This window comes from Nelusetta ayraudi, unplaced genomic scaffold, assembly GCF_046127955.1.
Source record: "Nelusetta ayraudi isolate G7.1 ecotype Tasmania unplaced genomic scaffold, CSIRO-AGI_Nayr_v1 ptg000076l, whole genome shotgun sequence".
Taxonomy (NCBI): domain Eukaryota; kingdom Metazoa; phylum Chordata; class Actinopteri; order Tetraodontiformes; family Monacanthidae; genus Nelusetta; species Nelusetta ayraudi.
In genome coordinates, this window is record NW_027466126.1 from 784022 (window position 1) to 799285 (window position 15264).

Below are 15264 nucleotides of genomic sequence, written 5' to 3' on the forward strand. Positions count from 1 at the left end.
GCGGAAGAACATCATAATCAACTTAGAATTCTAAACTTGACTGTTTATCGTCAATTCTCTATGAAATGTCTCAACAACTAAACTAAATGTGATGACTAAACGTCACTGACGGACTCCACTCCAACACCAGACCACAGTAGTAATCATTTACCTTTGACGGTTCGTCGTCAAGGCTCACGTCCTGATCCTCACCGGCCCTCGGGGTGAAGTATATCTTGAACTGAGGCTGCCTTCCGGAGGCATTCCGGCTTATTTTGAAAGTACAGCTGTTGGATCTGCTTCTTCCCTCCACCCTCTGTCCGTCCAGGTCCGGACGGCTCTCCTCTAGGTCCTCGCTGTACGCACCATTTTTCTGCTGTTGACCGTCCAACGGCATCCTTTGGTGAGACGAGCTTCTCTCCATTCGAATCCTGGGGTAGTTCACTGCCCCGTGCCTTCCTCTCGGGCTGGCGACGTTAACATCCGGGCATCCTTCCAGGTCCTGGCTTGGATTTTGCTGGACCTGGAAGACGACTCTCTGTGGTCCACCATTGACCACCGAGCATCGGTCCACCACGCTCGGCTGCTGGACGGACCAGCCGGTGCCGCCGTGGGGGAATATTCTGAAATGCTGGACGTCGGAGCCCTCGGACGGGGTTCTCTGGATGCAGATCCCGCCGAGGTTGATACCGGGCGGGCCGACGCTACACAGCGTGTGACCGTTGGAACCGATGCTGAAGACCCTGCGGTTGGGAAGGTTGGGCTCCGTCAGAAAAGCCTGCGAATTCAAGGAGTCTTGGCTGCAGTACGGAGGAGGCGGATGCTGAAGACCGTCTTGATCCGTCTGGACTTCTGCATAGGCGGGTGCCGGTCCTGGAGGCGAGTAGCAGGGCGGCGGGACATCGTCAGGGCACCCGCAGGCGTCTCCGTTATTCAAAGCACTCGCGCGCTGTAGGGAGATGTGCATGGAGGAGCTCTTGGTGGGCCGCGGGTCCGAGTAGGCGGAGAGCTGCGGTATGAACATGGAGGAGCTGCGCTTGAGCAAGGTCTCCGGCCGTGGAGCCAAAGCCCTCGCCGAGGCGCTCTGCGCCGGTGGATCCTGATAAGGCCTCGCCGCCGAAGGCGGCCGCGCGCGGAGGAACGCGATGATGTCGTCGTCCCCCTGCTGGTCCTCGGCGTCTCCTTCCAGGATCTCAGGTGCCGTGTTGCTGCGGCCTGAGCCAAAGTACAGGCGCAGACGTTGTGCCATTTTCACCTCGCGTCGCCCCGGCTCCCGCTCACGTTCCTTCTCTGACCGCTTCTCTCTTCACCCTCCTGTCTCCGTCTCTCAAGAGTCGCTTACTTCTCTCCTTTGACTGGCTGGATGACTAACCCTCTCTCCCCCCTTTTTTTCCCCCCTACACTCTCATCCACCCCACACTCCCCTCCCCTTCCAGGTCCAATCTCCCAGCGTCTCTTCCACAACTTTCCAGGACCCGAGTGCTACCCCGAAAGGACTGAGAACTGTATACTTAGCATTAAAAAAAAAAAAAAAGCAGAGAGGAAGACGGGAGAACGAAGAGAGAGCGTGAAGGGGAAAAGGAAAAAAAAGAAAAGAAAAAGAATCCTAGTGCAGCCAGACTTTGAGCACCACTGAGCACTAGCGACACACAGCAGAAATAGCCTGAGCCCAGTGACAGCCAGCATTCCTTACATGATTGGATAAGAGCGGTTGGCGCTCCTGGTTTCCGAGGTGACAGGGGGTTGCTCGTCAGTCATGTGACTGCAAATGCCCCCCACCAACTTCGAGTGCAACTCCCTGCTGCCCTCAAGTGCCATCTGGCCGCCCCCAAACACGTCCCACAGACCACGTGCCTTCCTTTGTTTACGCAGTTCTTCCGATTGTCCACGCTGCCATTTTCAAAGTTGATTGGGCTACATTCTTATTTCTGAGATTTCCCACTACTTCTCTCTTACACGCAGACACACACAAAGGTTCAAGCTATATCGCATCAGTTTGTTTTCCTGGAAAAGTAAATCTTTAAGAGAAAAAAAAAAGAATAATCAAAAATAATGCAGGAGTTCCTTTGGGGAAAAGGAAATGAAAGTTTCATACCTCACATACAAATCCAAAACAAGACATGTGCCTCCTTTTTAGACTAGCGATGCCGACGGGGCTGCAAAGGACTTTTTACTGACTTTTTTTTTTTTTTTCATTCTATCACTTGAAGGTTTAAAACATTAAAAAATGGAGCATTCAGGGGAGCTGTTACTAAAAATGGAACTTCAAAAAAAAAAAAAAAAAGGAGGGAGCCACAGCGCACAGAGTGGAATATATGACAGATTGCAGCTTTGATAAGGCCAACAGCCCAGTGGTCTCAGGAGGAAGATACCCAAGTCCTCTTCAAACGGAATAGACAATGATGTCTCCCATACACAGCTCAAGACTGGCTGTCTGGTTTTATGGTCTGTATCTCTTTTGGAAAGAAAAAAAAAATGCAGCCAGGCAACCACTCGGCTTTGATTCATATCTGCACAACTGAAAAACAGCGACTATCTCGCAATCTTTAAGAAAGTCTAACTCGGACTTTCCACCTCGAGAGTGCAAGGTGGACTGCGATTTATCAGAGCAGCAGCCGGAGAAAAACAGCAGGATTTTCCTACACATTCCTTTATTTCCAGCCGCTGTCCACAAACAAATTATCACCCACTACAAATTGATTTTCTATATTTGGCATGTTGCGCTGCATGTTCGCCCTGGCCGTGTATACACTACTTCCACCAGCCCGCACTTCCTGTATCCGTGCCCGCTGCCTCTTTAGGGCCATTTAACCCAACATGTCCCATTACACATTTCTTAAACGTGGCGCGGCTGCTACACGCTACCGCGTCCTGATTTACAATTGGTCACACAGCTCGCACTGTAGGTGTAGGTTCGCCTACTTGAACTGTAGGTTCTACTGTACAATAACAAAAAGAGCGTGAAAACGGTTTTGTCAAGGTAAACTGTGTAGGCTGAGTGGCGCCGTTGGAGTGGATGTTTTGCTAGATTTATGTCGAATCAATTATGTGCCGATATAGCTTGGCAGAGGCGAACACCAACATCTCCTCCCTCGATGTGTCGTCACAACAAATAAAGCCTCTTTCCGTGTAGAATACTGACAGAACCGATTTAGCAAAAGTGTGGTCTTCAAATTACTTTACAAAAAAAACACAACGAACCAGTTTGGCCCTCTGTTTATCAGCTTTTGGTTTCACAAAAGTAAGACGCGCAAACCAGCCGACGTCCAGGCCGCTGCAGCAACAAAAAAACAAAACAAAAAAAAATGAAAGAATGAAAGTTCTACAATATCGACAAAAGGTCACAGAGAAGACGGGCAAGTATTGATGGAGGCCTGAGGAAAGAAGTGTAGTGCAAGAAGAAATGGTGGCTTGGCAAGCATACAAGTGATGAGACACTGCCTACAGTGTTAGACGCAGTCAATAAATGTGTGTGTGTGTGTGTGTGTGTGTGTGTGTGTGTGTGTGTGTGTGTGTGTGTGTGTGTGTGTGTGACAGAGAGAGAGAGAGAGAGAGAGAGAGAGAGAGAGAGAGAGAGAGAGAGAGAGAGGGCTGCTGTGGAGATTGGTCCACATAACAGAAACAAAATACCGATGTGAGGTCCGATGGCAGCAAGCCCAACTCGCTGAGTGACATAACATGCCTTCTTCAAACAAAGTGCCAGCCTTTCCTTCCCCGCGCGTCATGGTAAATGTCAAGTCTCGGCTCCCCTATATTGTGTTGTCGAATTAGCCTCCGTCCAGGGCCGAAAAGCACAGCCGCGGTCTTTTGTACTTTTCTGCCGCACAAACTGAATGCATTTTTCATCTGATAAATAAACCATGAAAGCTAATGGTCGCAGGAGAGCCCAACAAAGGAATAAATGACCCGGTGGTGGAGGAGCTGCCCTGGCATCCACTGAACTCTGGAGGGGGGGGAAGCATCTTCCCAGACATACAAGGAGAGGACGAGTGGGGGGGCTGGAGACCGTCTCCGCTGTCCTCTCCCGTATCATCCAAACGAACGCGCAGATTTATACGCGCTGAGAAATTTGCAGATTAAACTTCCGCGACTATCAGATCACGAAGATTGTACTAAATTTAATTAGTTCATCCGGATAAGAGCGGAGCGTGCTGTTCCAGAGAGATACGGCAACGGACTGAAAACTCTCATGCCACCCACGTCGGTGCACCAAAAGCAGTAGCCCTGAACCTGCGAGACCCAGACAGAACGTGCCTTGTCCGAGCCGGGAGCACTTGTGTCAAGCCGGGCTGCATCCGCTGTTTGTTTTTACCGGGGCTTCCCATCTCAAGACGCCGACATGGGAGATGGGGAGAAGTCGCACAGGAAACCATCCAGTTTGTCCACATGACGGCTGCGCCACTGACTAGTCCCCCCCGCCGCCCGCCCCGCCCCTCAAATATTACCTCAAATGAGCAAAATGATTACAGATCCTTACGTCTGCTGTTTTTAATTGCCGCACGCAATGTAGAATGAGAGGACGTTTGAAACCAGTAGCCATGGCAACCGAGGGTCCACTGCAGGCTCAACTTCGCAAATCAAGGAAGCTAGTGTTCTCGTCTGCAGGGGGAAGTCTGAGAAATTTAGCATAAGAGGAATGTAGCAGCCGGTGGCAGACAAGAGCGTTAAAATAGAGCGATGACACGATAGAGGGGTTGTGGGGAAAAACGGGTCTCAAAAGAAAATCCACTTTTTTCTTACTCACTTACTTACTTCTCGTACAAACGTGCAGATTGAAATATTTTTCTGACAAACATTAAGCGTGCCATACAGTTCACTACAAGGTGGTTATCTGACTATGGTATGGACAGTTTCGTAATGATGAAAGCAGGACAATTCCATTACATGACACTTTTTTTCCACCTGGCTCGTTTACAAAAGCAGGGATGCCGATTTAAAAACGTGAACAAATGGGTGTAAAAGCAAGCCATTCATTTAAGTGACAGAAAATGCATATAAAAGAAAAAGTGTGGGGGGGTGCTCCTGTGGGTGACAATTAAGCAACTGCTGAAAGTCGTGACAAAAATCAGAAATGACAAATCATCATCAGAGGCGGTGGTGGCAACGACAGAGGTGATGTACGGGGTGACGGTGACAACTTACCAATCTGTTTTCATCAAACACCTCGAAGAGCAGCCTGTGATTCTGCGGACACACCTGCGTTGGGAGCCAGAACGGGGGGGTGATGGTGGCAGGGATTAGTCACTGAATGCTTTTATGTATGAATACAAATATCTATGAGCAACTGACTGACTGTTTTTGCTTGAATAACGGCATCATTCTCAAATGTTAATATCATTTGAAGACGTTACATAATCTCTAATCTTCAGGGACCCAGTTTGACAAAGATATCGAAAGGCCGTGGGAGTTAGTAGGCCAGAATGAGTGATATCGAGTTTGTTAACAGTTGTGACTCGGCAGTCGGGTTAATCAAATATTAACTCCTGCACCCTGGACCAATAAGACTTCTTACTGTAGCTCAGGAAGGACGGACAAAGAGAAATGTGAAACGGTGAACTCACTCTGAAAAAAAACTCCTCGTTCCATTTGGGATTGAGGGTCTGAAACACAGAGTCATGGAGAGATTAATAAAAACACACACACACACACACACACACACACACACACACACACACACACACACACACACACACACACACACACACACACACACACACACACACACACACACACACAACAGATGTATGAAACCCATCCAACTCATAGTGAGAGAAGACGGCCACAGTGAGAAAGTGGCTCGCCGGTGTGCGTCAGTGATCCTCTTACGCCGTTCGTGGCTCTAGCACGTCTGGGTGATTGGCGTTAGTCCCCGGACGAACACACACTTTCTGGGTGCGTCAGCTCGGGCGCGTGGACGCGCCGTCGCCCTCATCAACCTCGCACATCCTCTACTTTATTGGACTGAGAGCTACGTGATACGTCATTAAAATTCCTATGGTGATTGAAACACTCAAACGCCAACCGTGTCTTAATTTCGCAGGTGACCCTGATTAATAAACACTTTGGGCCATTTTTACAGCTGCCATAAAATAGCATCTGCGTTAAAGCGGCTGCTGATACAGCCGAATTATAAATGAACCCTCTGCCCTCGGTTGGTTGGAAACCAGAGGAAATAAACACCAAGTAGCACCATGGTCAAATAATTCTGGGAACTTTATACAAACGAATGCCTTGTTTTTAGATCCTTTAATCTTTATACAGCCTTTTTCGGACCCTTAATACAATCGGTATAAATACCAATACTGAGACTTTGGTGTACATTATTTTCCTTAAAGTTCCATTATTGTGCAAAGTCCTTCAACTGATGATTCCAATGATAATACTTCATCTTCTCACTGAAATCCTCCCAAAATCCATCCTTTACTTCTTTTGCTTGCTCTGTGCTAAAACTGGCAGCTCTAGGAATCAACATCTTTGTGATGTCACAAAGGGCAACGATATGAATACACGATACACCTAGTCCCGCTGCATGCCCGCCCTGTTTTGTTTTGTTTTGTTTTGTTTTTTGCTTATTGGGTTTGCCTCCTTCAACATTTGGGGAACAACAGAGCATCAGTATTAGCAGGAAGCTAAAACCTGAAAATGTTCATATTGTAAAACGTCTCGCCTTTAAACTCTGCCAAACATTTTTCAAAATTATCATTATTACGATCTGGCATCAGCCTACCTAAGCACTGAGGTTTTTTTCATTTATTTCCTTAATATTTTCATCATATTTAATGGCATCTCGCCACGAGCCTCCCTCGTGACCGCAGCGACAAAGGCGTCTTCAAAAGGTGTCCTCATTTGAAGTCGCATCAAGCCCATTGAAAAGCCGGGCAGCAATGCCTCCGTTTCTGCTCCACATAGCAGTGCATTGTCGGCTATTTATATCCAATAAAGCAAGCATGGCCACTGGCAGCATATGTCTGCCTGCATGGAGGCTTGTGCCTGCCGACTCCAGCTGAGGGTTGGCTGGCAGCTACGTGTAGCTTCTTGAAGGAAGGCAAGAGAAGGGGAGTGTCGGGGTGCAGTCATATGGAGCGTTCTTGAAAAGCAAAGCAAGGCAGCGCGCAATTTTTCTGAACAATACTTTTGAAGATTTTTTCGGTTAAAAAAAATTAGATTCACTCAAAAAGGTGAGAAGTGCCCGCAGTAAATGTACGCAACAGATATTGAATTAACACATCACCGAAAAGGAGTTTAAACTAATAGAAAGTAAGAGCTCCCCCTGCTGTGGGAGTTTTCCCCTCTCATTCCGTGGGGGGGAATAACACAGCTGGCCCCACGAGACCCCCTGTGTTCCACATAGATCGCCCGGACATTATATCCACCTCACTGATCGCCTCACTACGATATTTGCCCATATGTCTTCATTGCAGATGAAATGTACAATCACAGACCAGAAATGACGGCCAGACAGACTGCAGAAGCCGGCGAATGGGGCTGTTGACTTATTGTCGGTAGTAATTCAGGGGTTTATTTTGTCTGCGCCAATGTTTGGGCGAGTCCACAAACATCCTGATAACGACCAGGAAACCACCGCTTCCCACAGAAACACCGCCGCTGTCGTCGACTTCGCCAGCGGTGGTTTCTGCCCTCCAGATGATCCGACGGTCTCGGTTTTCACCGAAAAGTCGTTTAGTCACGAGGGGCGGGATTAAGACGCGACTGTGAAGGCGACTAATTGAAGCTCCACTTAAGTAGCTGCTCTTTCACTGGTGGGAGGAGATTAAACGTGACGGAAGAGGCCAATCAGGAATACAAAACGTGTGAACACGGGTCTAGACGACACACACACACACACACACACACACACACACACACACACACACACACACACACACACACACACACACACACACACACACACACACACACCATTATGCTGTAAACACAGTGCCACTCCCCCTCCCCTCAGGACGTACCTTTTTGATGGTTTTTGTTTGGACTAAGGCAAGTTCTTTGTTTTCGTCCGCAACATAAAGGGAAAGCTTGACGTAGGGATCGCTGCACAAAACAAAACAGGTTTCAAAGATTAGAAAAGTTGTCTGAGCACTGCGTAGTTCGGAAATCTGCGACAAGACGTTTTCAATCAATCAATCAATCAACTTTTATCTGCATAGCACCTTTCATACAATGACATGCAACTCAAGGTGCTTAACAGCAATTAAAATAAAAAAAGGTTTTAAACTCACACATATAACTCTTTCACACAAACAAGTCTTTCCCCAATTAATTTATTGTGGTCATCGTAGAGAGCACGAGAGCATTTTCATTAAAACTCTTTGTTACGGAAAAAGAGCAGTACAATATCAACACATTAAATTAGTAGTGTAGTTTTCCTCCAGAGATAATAAGACGGCAACATGAAATACAAACACCTTGAAGTCTTAAAATTGAATCACAGAATCCGATGTAAGCACCAGAAAGGGACGCTACCATTATTACTTTCAACACATCGTGCTGGTCGTGTCTTTCGGCAGCAGAACCGTTTGCCAAACCCTCACTCTAACAGCACAAAAGCGTCGCACAATAGCTACAACCTGATTCTGTCCTGAACACTCCAGCAGATAACAAAAAAAAACTGCATACATTTGGGTATTGCGAGATAAGGGTGTGCCGTCTTATTGACAGAGCCGGGCGCTAAAAATAGAAATTGCACAGCGTCTCGAGGTGAGCAACAAGGTGAGCAAAAAAAAAAAAAAAAAAACACATACATGGAAAACTGTGTGTAATTGTGCTATTTTTAAATGGCCGATTGGACTATTTGAGGGTGCGGACGGGGTGGAACTCTCCAGCGACGTGGAGGATGGAGAGGCAGAGCCGGACTGTTCAATACACAGACCAATTACTCTCCTGATCTCAGTCCCAGCCGGGAACACAGGGTACCGTGTCAGGTTGTAGCCCCCCACCACCACCACCCCCGCCCAAGTTAAGTAAAAAAATAAAATTTAAAAAAAAATCACCAAAACTTTGTGTGTCTGGTCACAGTGGACATTTTTCTCAATCACCGTCTTTTATCACAGGGTGCTTTCATGGAAGCTAAATCAAAAATATGTGCCTCTAGTTTGTGAATGGAAGTCCATCCTTTACTGCCTGTGTTGAAAGTGTGCGCTACTACTCATATTTATGGCGATTGGCCCTATTGCGATGTCAGAAGGGGCGTGGAAACACCCACAGATAACACATTGAATTCTGCTAATTCAATTTGTGATCTTGCGTCCTCAAATTTCCAACATATATTTTATGACAGCGAAAAAGCCATCAATCACCACTGTCACAGCGGTCAAGATTTTTTTTATTCTTCTCCTGCAAGTCCTGAAACACTAAGAATAGCTGCCCTGCTTTTTTTGTGATGTTTGTCGCAGTTCCTCACGCCGTAAACTAACAGAATTTTTAGTTGCTAGACGGTGAAGCGGGGGCTAAAAACCTGATTTGCATTTCAAAAATTCTGTTTGAAGAAAAGAACCACCTTTCTTTTTTTGACGCCAGTAGTTTCTGGGGGATTTGAAGCTCCATAATATTCCACCATGCGTGTGCCCTAAGTCCGATTTAGCCTGACGGCTGAACACAGCTTTGCATTGATTTTACAGGGGAAGCAAGGCAAGAGGCAGAAGAAACAGAATTATATTTTCAAGACATTCTGAGCATAGCTGCTGTTGTTTGATTGCTAATTAATGACTCCCAGGAACGCACACTGGCAAATTGTGTGTTTTCTATGGTTCTGCGACCAAGAAAACAATGGCCCTTCTGTATTTAGACTACACTGGAACTCCTTCTTGTCTCCTCCTTTTCATCAACAGAATAACATCCTTGGGGAGACGGGCTACTTCAGGTCAGCACAGAGGATGAAAGAGAAGCCAGTCGGCTGGATTGGAATGGGAGCTCAGAATACTTGAACGAGTTCTGTGTGTTTGTATCAACGGGTCTACAGGAACAACAACAACAACAAGAAACTGAATCTAGGGAGGGTTTCATTTAGAGCAGAGCACAATGGAACACAGGGGAATATAACAGCAAGAGGAACAGCCTTGGACCCAGACGGGGAGAAAGAGCAAGTCTTCTGGCTGCATGAGCATCTCAGGAGGTGACAGACTGCCGAGTCAGCGCTGTCTGCTGTGGCCACAGAGGCCACACACATCCTGCTCTCATTCAGGATTTCTCCCTCACATCTCTGTCTCGAACCGGGTGAAGCTGCACTGCCCGCAGGGCGTCAGGATATGAACACATGCACCCTGGCTGGCATGTGGACGGCGCTACACTTGACAGGCTCTTTGTCTGACAATGTCTGATTCAGACAAGCACGTACTTGAGGCAGAAAGAGGGGCACAGACAGTGACAATAGGACCACTGGGTTCACATTGGGCTGTTTAGATAATTTTATTGTACCAACTTTATTGTATTGTATCATTTCAGGTCACTTAGGTTCCTGAACAAAAAACTGATATTATGCAAGTTTCTTTATAGGTTTTTACCATGCACTTCAGCAAGACTATTATGGTGCAGACTTGCAAAACTATCGCGAGCGGCTGATGGTCACTTGCTTTCAATCATTCATCACTAATTGCTCACAGTGTCCTTGTACAGTACTAACAGAGAAAAGGGTCATTAAAATTCAGATGGCAGACGTTGCGAGGCTAAGCTGTGCAATAAAATAACATGAGACAGACTTCATGTGCAACTCTGTACAGGGGATATTACGCAATGTTGCACATAGGCTGCGATCGCAGCGGGACGCATTTCATTGCATGTTCACACATGGTGAAAGCGGGTCAGAGTGCACAGGACCTGCACAGAGTGCACCCCCGCTATGTGACTCAAAGGTTTAAGTTGTACTTGGTCATGACAGGAGGTGCTGTGGTACGTGTAATTATTAGTCAAATGCCTCTATCTGGGAACACTGTTGAGGACTGGAATATGAGGAGCACAGGAGAGGCTAGTGGCTAATCATTGATTAGCGATTGGAGTTAAAGGTCAGAAAGTGAAAAGAAGGCAGGAAACGAGGATCCAAGGTTGAATATGACGCACTCGAGCAGGATGTCAAGACAAAAGGAGATCAGAAGCTTCTAAACCCAAGCAAACAAGACAAGCAGCATGTGTCTTTTTTTTTTTTAAGGGAAAGGCGTGATGCTCACTCACCTCGCTCCAATGATGTCTTTCTTGGCAAGATCAATTCCTGCAATCACCTTAACCCGCAGCACTCTCGTTTCATGCTGGAGAAAAGACACAAAATAAAGATTTTAGTGTGCTTGTTGAACTCACATGAGGCGTGAACATTTTTGGCACGAGTGACGACAAATGTGCAAGAAAAATATTTCCAAATGTCGTGAGGTGAATCGTTGCAAAAGCAAAAGAATGCGCAGAATGAAGGAGTGGTTAGGTTGGTGCAGGTAACCGTGGCACTTATCTCAGGCCACTGCCACAATCAAAAGTCAGTGTTTGAAAACATGCCATGGGATGCGCAAATTTTTAAGTTATCAACAGCTGAAAACATCACTCAAGTCTTTATTCATACCAGGTCACGGCAGGTAATCTATGTTATTAACTGTTAAACAATAACTAGCCGACACTTGGTCACGTCCCTCGTTTTTGCAGTGAGCGGAATCCTGTTACATGCACACAAGCTCTCCTGTAATGACTGACAAGCGGTGCAAAACAAAGCTAGGAAGCACCGTTTGCTCACAAAACGCATCTCTTGTCTGTCAATGAACTCCCCGGATGTGAGAAAGCTTGTGTTACTAGTCAAGCATGCAGTTGTGGAAATTACTTTTATGATGTCACAAAGGGCCCTGATCCCTCACCCGGCTTCGCGACAACACCCCGAGCCAGGTGCCAGCTCTCCCCTTTATAGACGTCTTCTCAGCTGCCTAGTTTTTATCTCCTTCCAAACATGTGGAAGGTCAAACCATCAGCTATAACAGGAAGCTAAACGGCAGCCCTTTCCAAGAAGGTTGTAAACAGAGGGCTAAACGGGCTTTCCGAGAAGCAATGCAATGTTTTGGATGAGCAAGGCTGTTCCACGGGTATTAGCGTTTCAAAATGCCTGCCATATGCAACATCTCCTAATACCACAACAAAACTAAATTTCAGAAATGAACCTTTTAAATTGTATGGCAAATGTTGATCGCATCTGCGGCAATAAAGTAATACATAACTTTGCAGTATCCTGGAGGAGCGGTTACAGTACAACCCGCTGGTGTAAGTCGAGGACAAACTCAACACAATCTGTCACGCCCATATTATTTTTCTGGGTCTCTGAGCGGACATATGCAATTATTATTTTTAGTCATCCCGATGGATCATTCAAAACACTGCCGAGCCGTACTATTTGCGCCTGCGTCGGTGATGTCTGATGGCCAGTTGTCTGATATTGCAGCTGCTCGGGTGCAGGCAAATCGTTTTGTTTGTCCCTCCGTGGTGACTCGTGACAATCGCACGGCCATGCAAAACAGCACTTGCTCGCGTACGTTTGAACTACACTATTATTGATGCAACCTATGTTTGAAAGTCAAAGGCGGCACGGAGTTCAGCGCCAACAGTGTACGGCAACATCGACGGCAGTCGCCAGTGCAACACCTATCTCGTGTGCTCTTAAAGGGGAGATCGCCGTCCACCCCATCCGCCCAAACATTCAAGAGATTTTCTTCAGAGCTACCAAATAGCATCAATGGGCACACACACGAACACACCAGTTACCACGTCGATGTAAGTGAGCTTGCAAGCTTAGAATGCACAGCGACATTTCAATAATCTGATGGCAAACTGTTGGGAACGCAACTGATAATCAAGGAGTCTGTCTGCACAAGCAAGCAGTGGGCAATTAAATTGACAGCAAAGAATGTTACTACGGAATGTTGTAATGTGCTTGACCGTTCAGTTAGCTAAAGTACACGCTAACGTTCGGAATCATAGACATTTGGAATAGCCAGCCCTGGCTGAAACGCTTTTCTGGGGAAGTATCATTTGGGTAGTTCATAGGATATGTTATGCAAGATAAATATTTACCTCGTCTTCTGACAGTCCATATATTGGCTCGTAAGTCGCAGCCATATAGCCTGCAGTCCACGCTACACCCACAAAAACAAGCCGTTCGGCAAAGCTAGCTAGCTAGCTTTGAACAATAAAGTCCCACTTTCCTCTTTCTGCCGTGCGGTGGTCGCGAAGTCAATCGGTGAGACCAAGTCCTCGGCTTCGGCAATGGCGTCTGCTTCGCTGGCCCGAGAGCGTAAATCCTTGTCGGCGTGGTCCGTTCAAGATCCAACCTGTTAGTTAAAAAAAAAAAAAAATACAAACAAACTCTGTCCTAAATGTTCCAAGACAGACAGATCGTTTTTGTCAACTCTGGGATTATCGCCCCAAACGTTTGACACTCGACTTCCTACTAACCATACAGCCAATCCGGTGGTGGATACAAGTGATTGCTTTAGACAGTAGCCAATCAAGTGCGTTGTAAATTCCTGTTAGATCCCCGTCAGCCAATTACTTGGGCAGTGGGCGTGATGTGACTTGTGTCCTGTATCTGTTTTTTTTCCCCTCGCTTTTAGGGTGTGTGTGGGGGGCTGCACGTTGCAAGAAAACAAAAGTTGACGAGCTTAACATTTTTGCAGACGTCTGTATAATAATTATAACCCGTATTTCTAGTAAAATTGTATCTTGAACGTGCTCCGTCATATTACAGAAATAATTCAGGAGAGCATGCCCGTGAGCGCCTCTTATGGTAGGCGGAGTTTGTCATTTGGCCAATCACAGGCAACCTTTGATCCGTATCGAGAATTTAGGTCGGCTGACAGTTACCGTGGGAAAAATGTTGTTTTTTCTTCTAGTTCGTGTTGATGCATCTTTGTGAGGTCAATAAATGCGATGTCCCAACTGCCACACGATGTTTTACGACTAATTGTATGACACAATAAAGTTAAATGCATTTTTCCAGACAATAGCTTCAAACTGCTTTTTTTTCTTCTTCTTCTTCTTCTTCGTTCCCAAGGTCTGGGCTCAATGCAAATTCACATTCAACAGAATGTAATGTTTCGTTCCTTCAGCATCATCTGTCCTATACTGCCCTCTAGACGTCTATTTAACTCATTAAATACAAGAATTTCCCAGGCATTCACATGCAGAACTCGAAGTTAAAGAAGTAATAGTAACCATTTTCTGATTATCAAATATGATTAAAAACTTTATTCCTTTTTTTCATCTTATTCATTCTCGTCTGACAGAAAGGTTTGTACCAATCAGTTTTGAAATGTGCCGCTAGGTGTCAGTATGTAGCAAGGATGAGAGTTTACTGTCAGTCACTGCTGATTATATCAGTCACGAATATTTCAAGAGTTCAAGAGCGTCTGTCACACAGCAAAACGAAAATATTTTTTCTGAACTGGTCTGCCGAGGAGGTGCTTCACTCCTGGTGCTTATCAACACAACTATATCAACACATGAATCAAGTGCATGTAATGGACACTGTGGGCCGTCCCCCACTTTCCAAACGTTTCAAAGACAACGTAAATCGATGTCCCTATTTTTAGCGCGTTAATTTGCTGAACGTTTCGGATGTGACCCCAGTTCGGGTTTAAAATGCCTTTTCAAAGTGGCCACATTGCAGCGTTTTGACTTTAAATCAATGTGGAGAGCAGATGGCCTTATTATGTAACGTTATTGCTTCAAAGTAGAGCTGGGGCGGGGGCAGGCAGACAGTTCCCGTGTTACTGTTTTGTCAAAGCCATGGTGCACTTTGACATCGCAAGTGTCTCAATTTGAATTGACACCATCATCAATAGCTGCAGACGTGAATAAAGGCATTTCAATTGGTGACCCTTCAGATCATTTGGATGTTATTCATATATGGTGCATAGAGCTTCTTCTCTGAATAGAAAACATGAACCTACAGAGATTAATTACAAATGTATTTGACAGTGCTGTATTTCATATGTAGTTACTCATATTGTTGTATACATTAGGTATCTTGGCAAGAAAGGAAAAGGGCAGAATGGGAGAGTGGGCATTGTTGCTGTCTCACTAAAGGTCGGAGGAGTCGATACACTCGAGTAACAGAGCAGCGGGACTGGCTGACTGGCTGAGTGACCAAAGAAACAATAGGAAGCAGAATTTGTATGCATGACAGACTGAATGTGGTGAAGTGAGGTTGAGTTCCAGAGCTTTGGCCTTTTCTCTGGTGTAAAGTGTCTGAAAAAGGAAGAGATGTGGCAGTGTAAAGGGAAACTGTTTAAAAAGTTTCTGTTGTTGGCC

At 46.0% G+C, this 15264-nt stretch overlaps 1 protein-coding gene across 9 annotated transcripts in view; it reads right to left on the minus strand.

Annotated features, from left to right (window-relative positions):
• The window catches only part of nedd4l (NEDD4 like E3 ubiquitin protein ligase), a 39980-nt gene extending 26596 nt beyond the window's left edge, over positions 1 to 13384 (minus strand). For 4 of the 9 annotated variants that reach the window (XM_076043754.1, XM_076043755.1, XM_076043753.1 and 1 more), the window contains exon 1: positions 152 to 1357. In XM_076043754.1, the coding sequence (XP_075899869.1) occupies positions 152 to 1228 (1077 nt within the window). In that variant the 5' untranslated portion in view covers positions 1229 to 1357. Of the gene's footprint in view, positions 1 to 151; positions 1361 to 5121; positions 5176 to 5540; positions 5580 to 5805; positions 5968 to 7946; positions 8029 to 11160; positions 11235 to 13026 lie in introns of those variants that run through there. The other 5 variants (XM_076043761.1, XM_076043759.1, XM_076043758.1 and 2 more) reach the window with 3 other exon arrangements.
• Positions 13385 to 15264: the final 1880 nt, after the last annotated feature.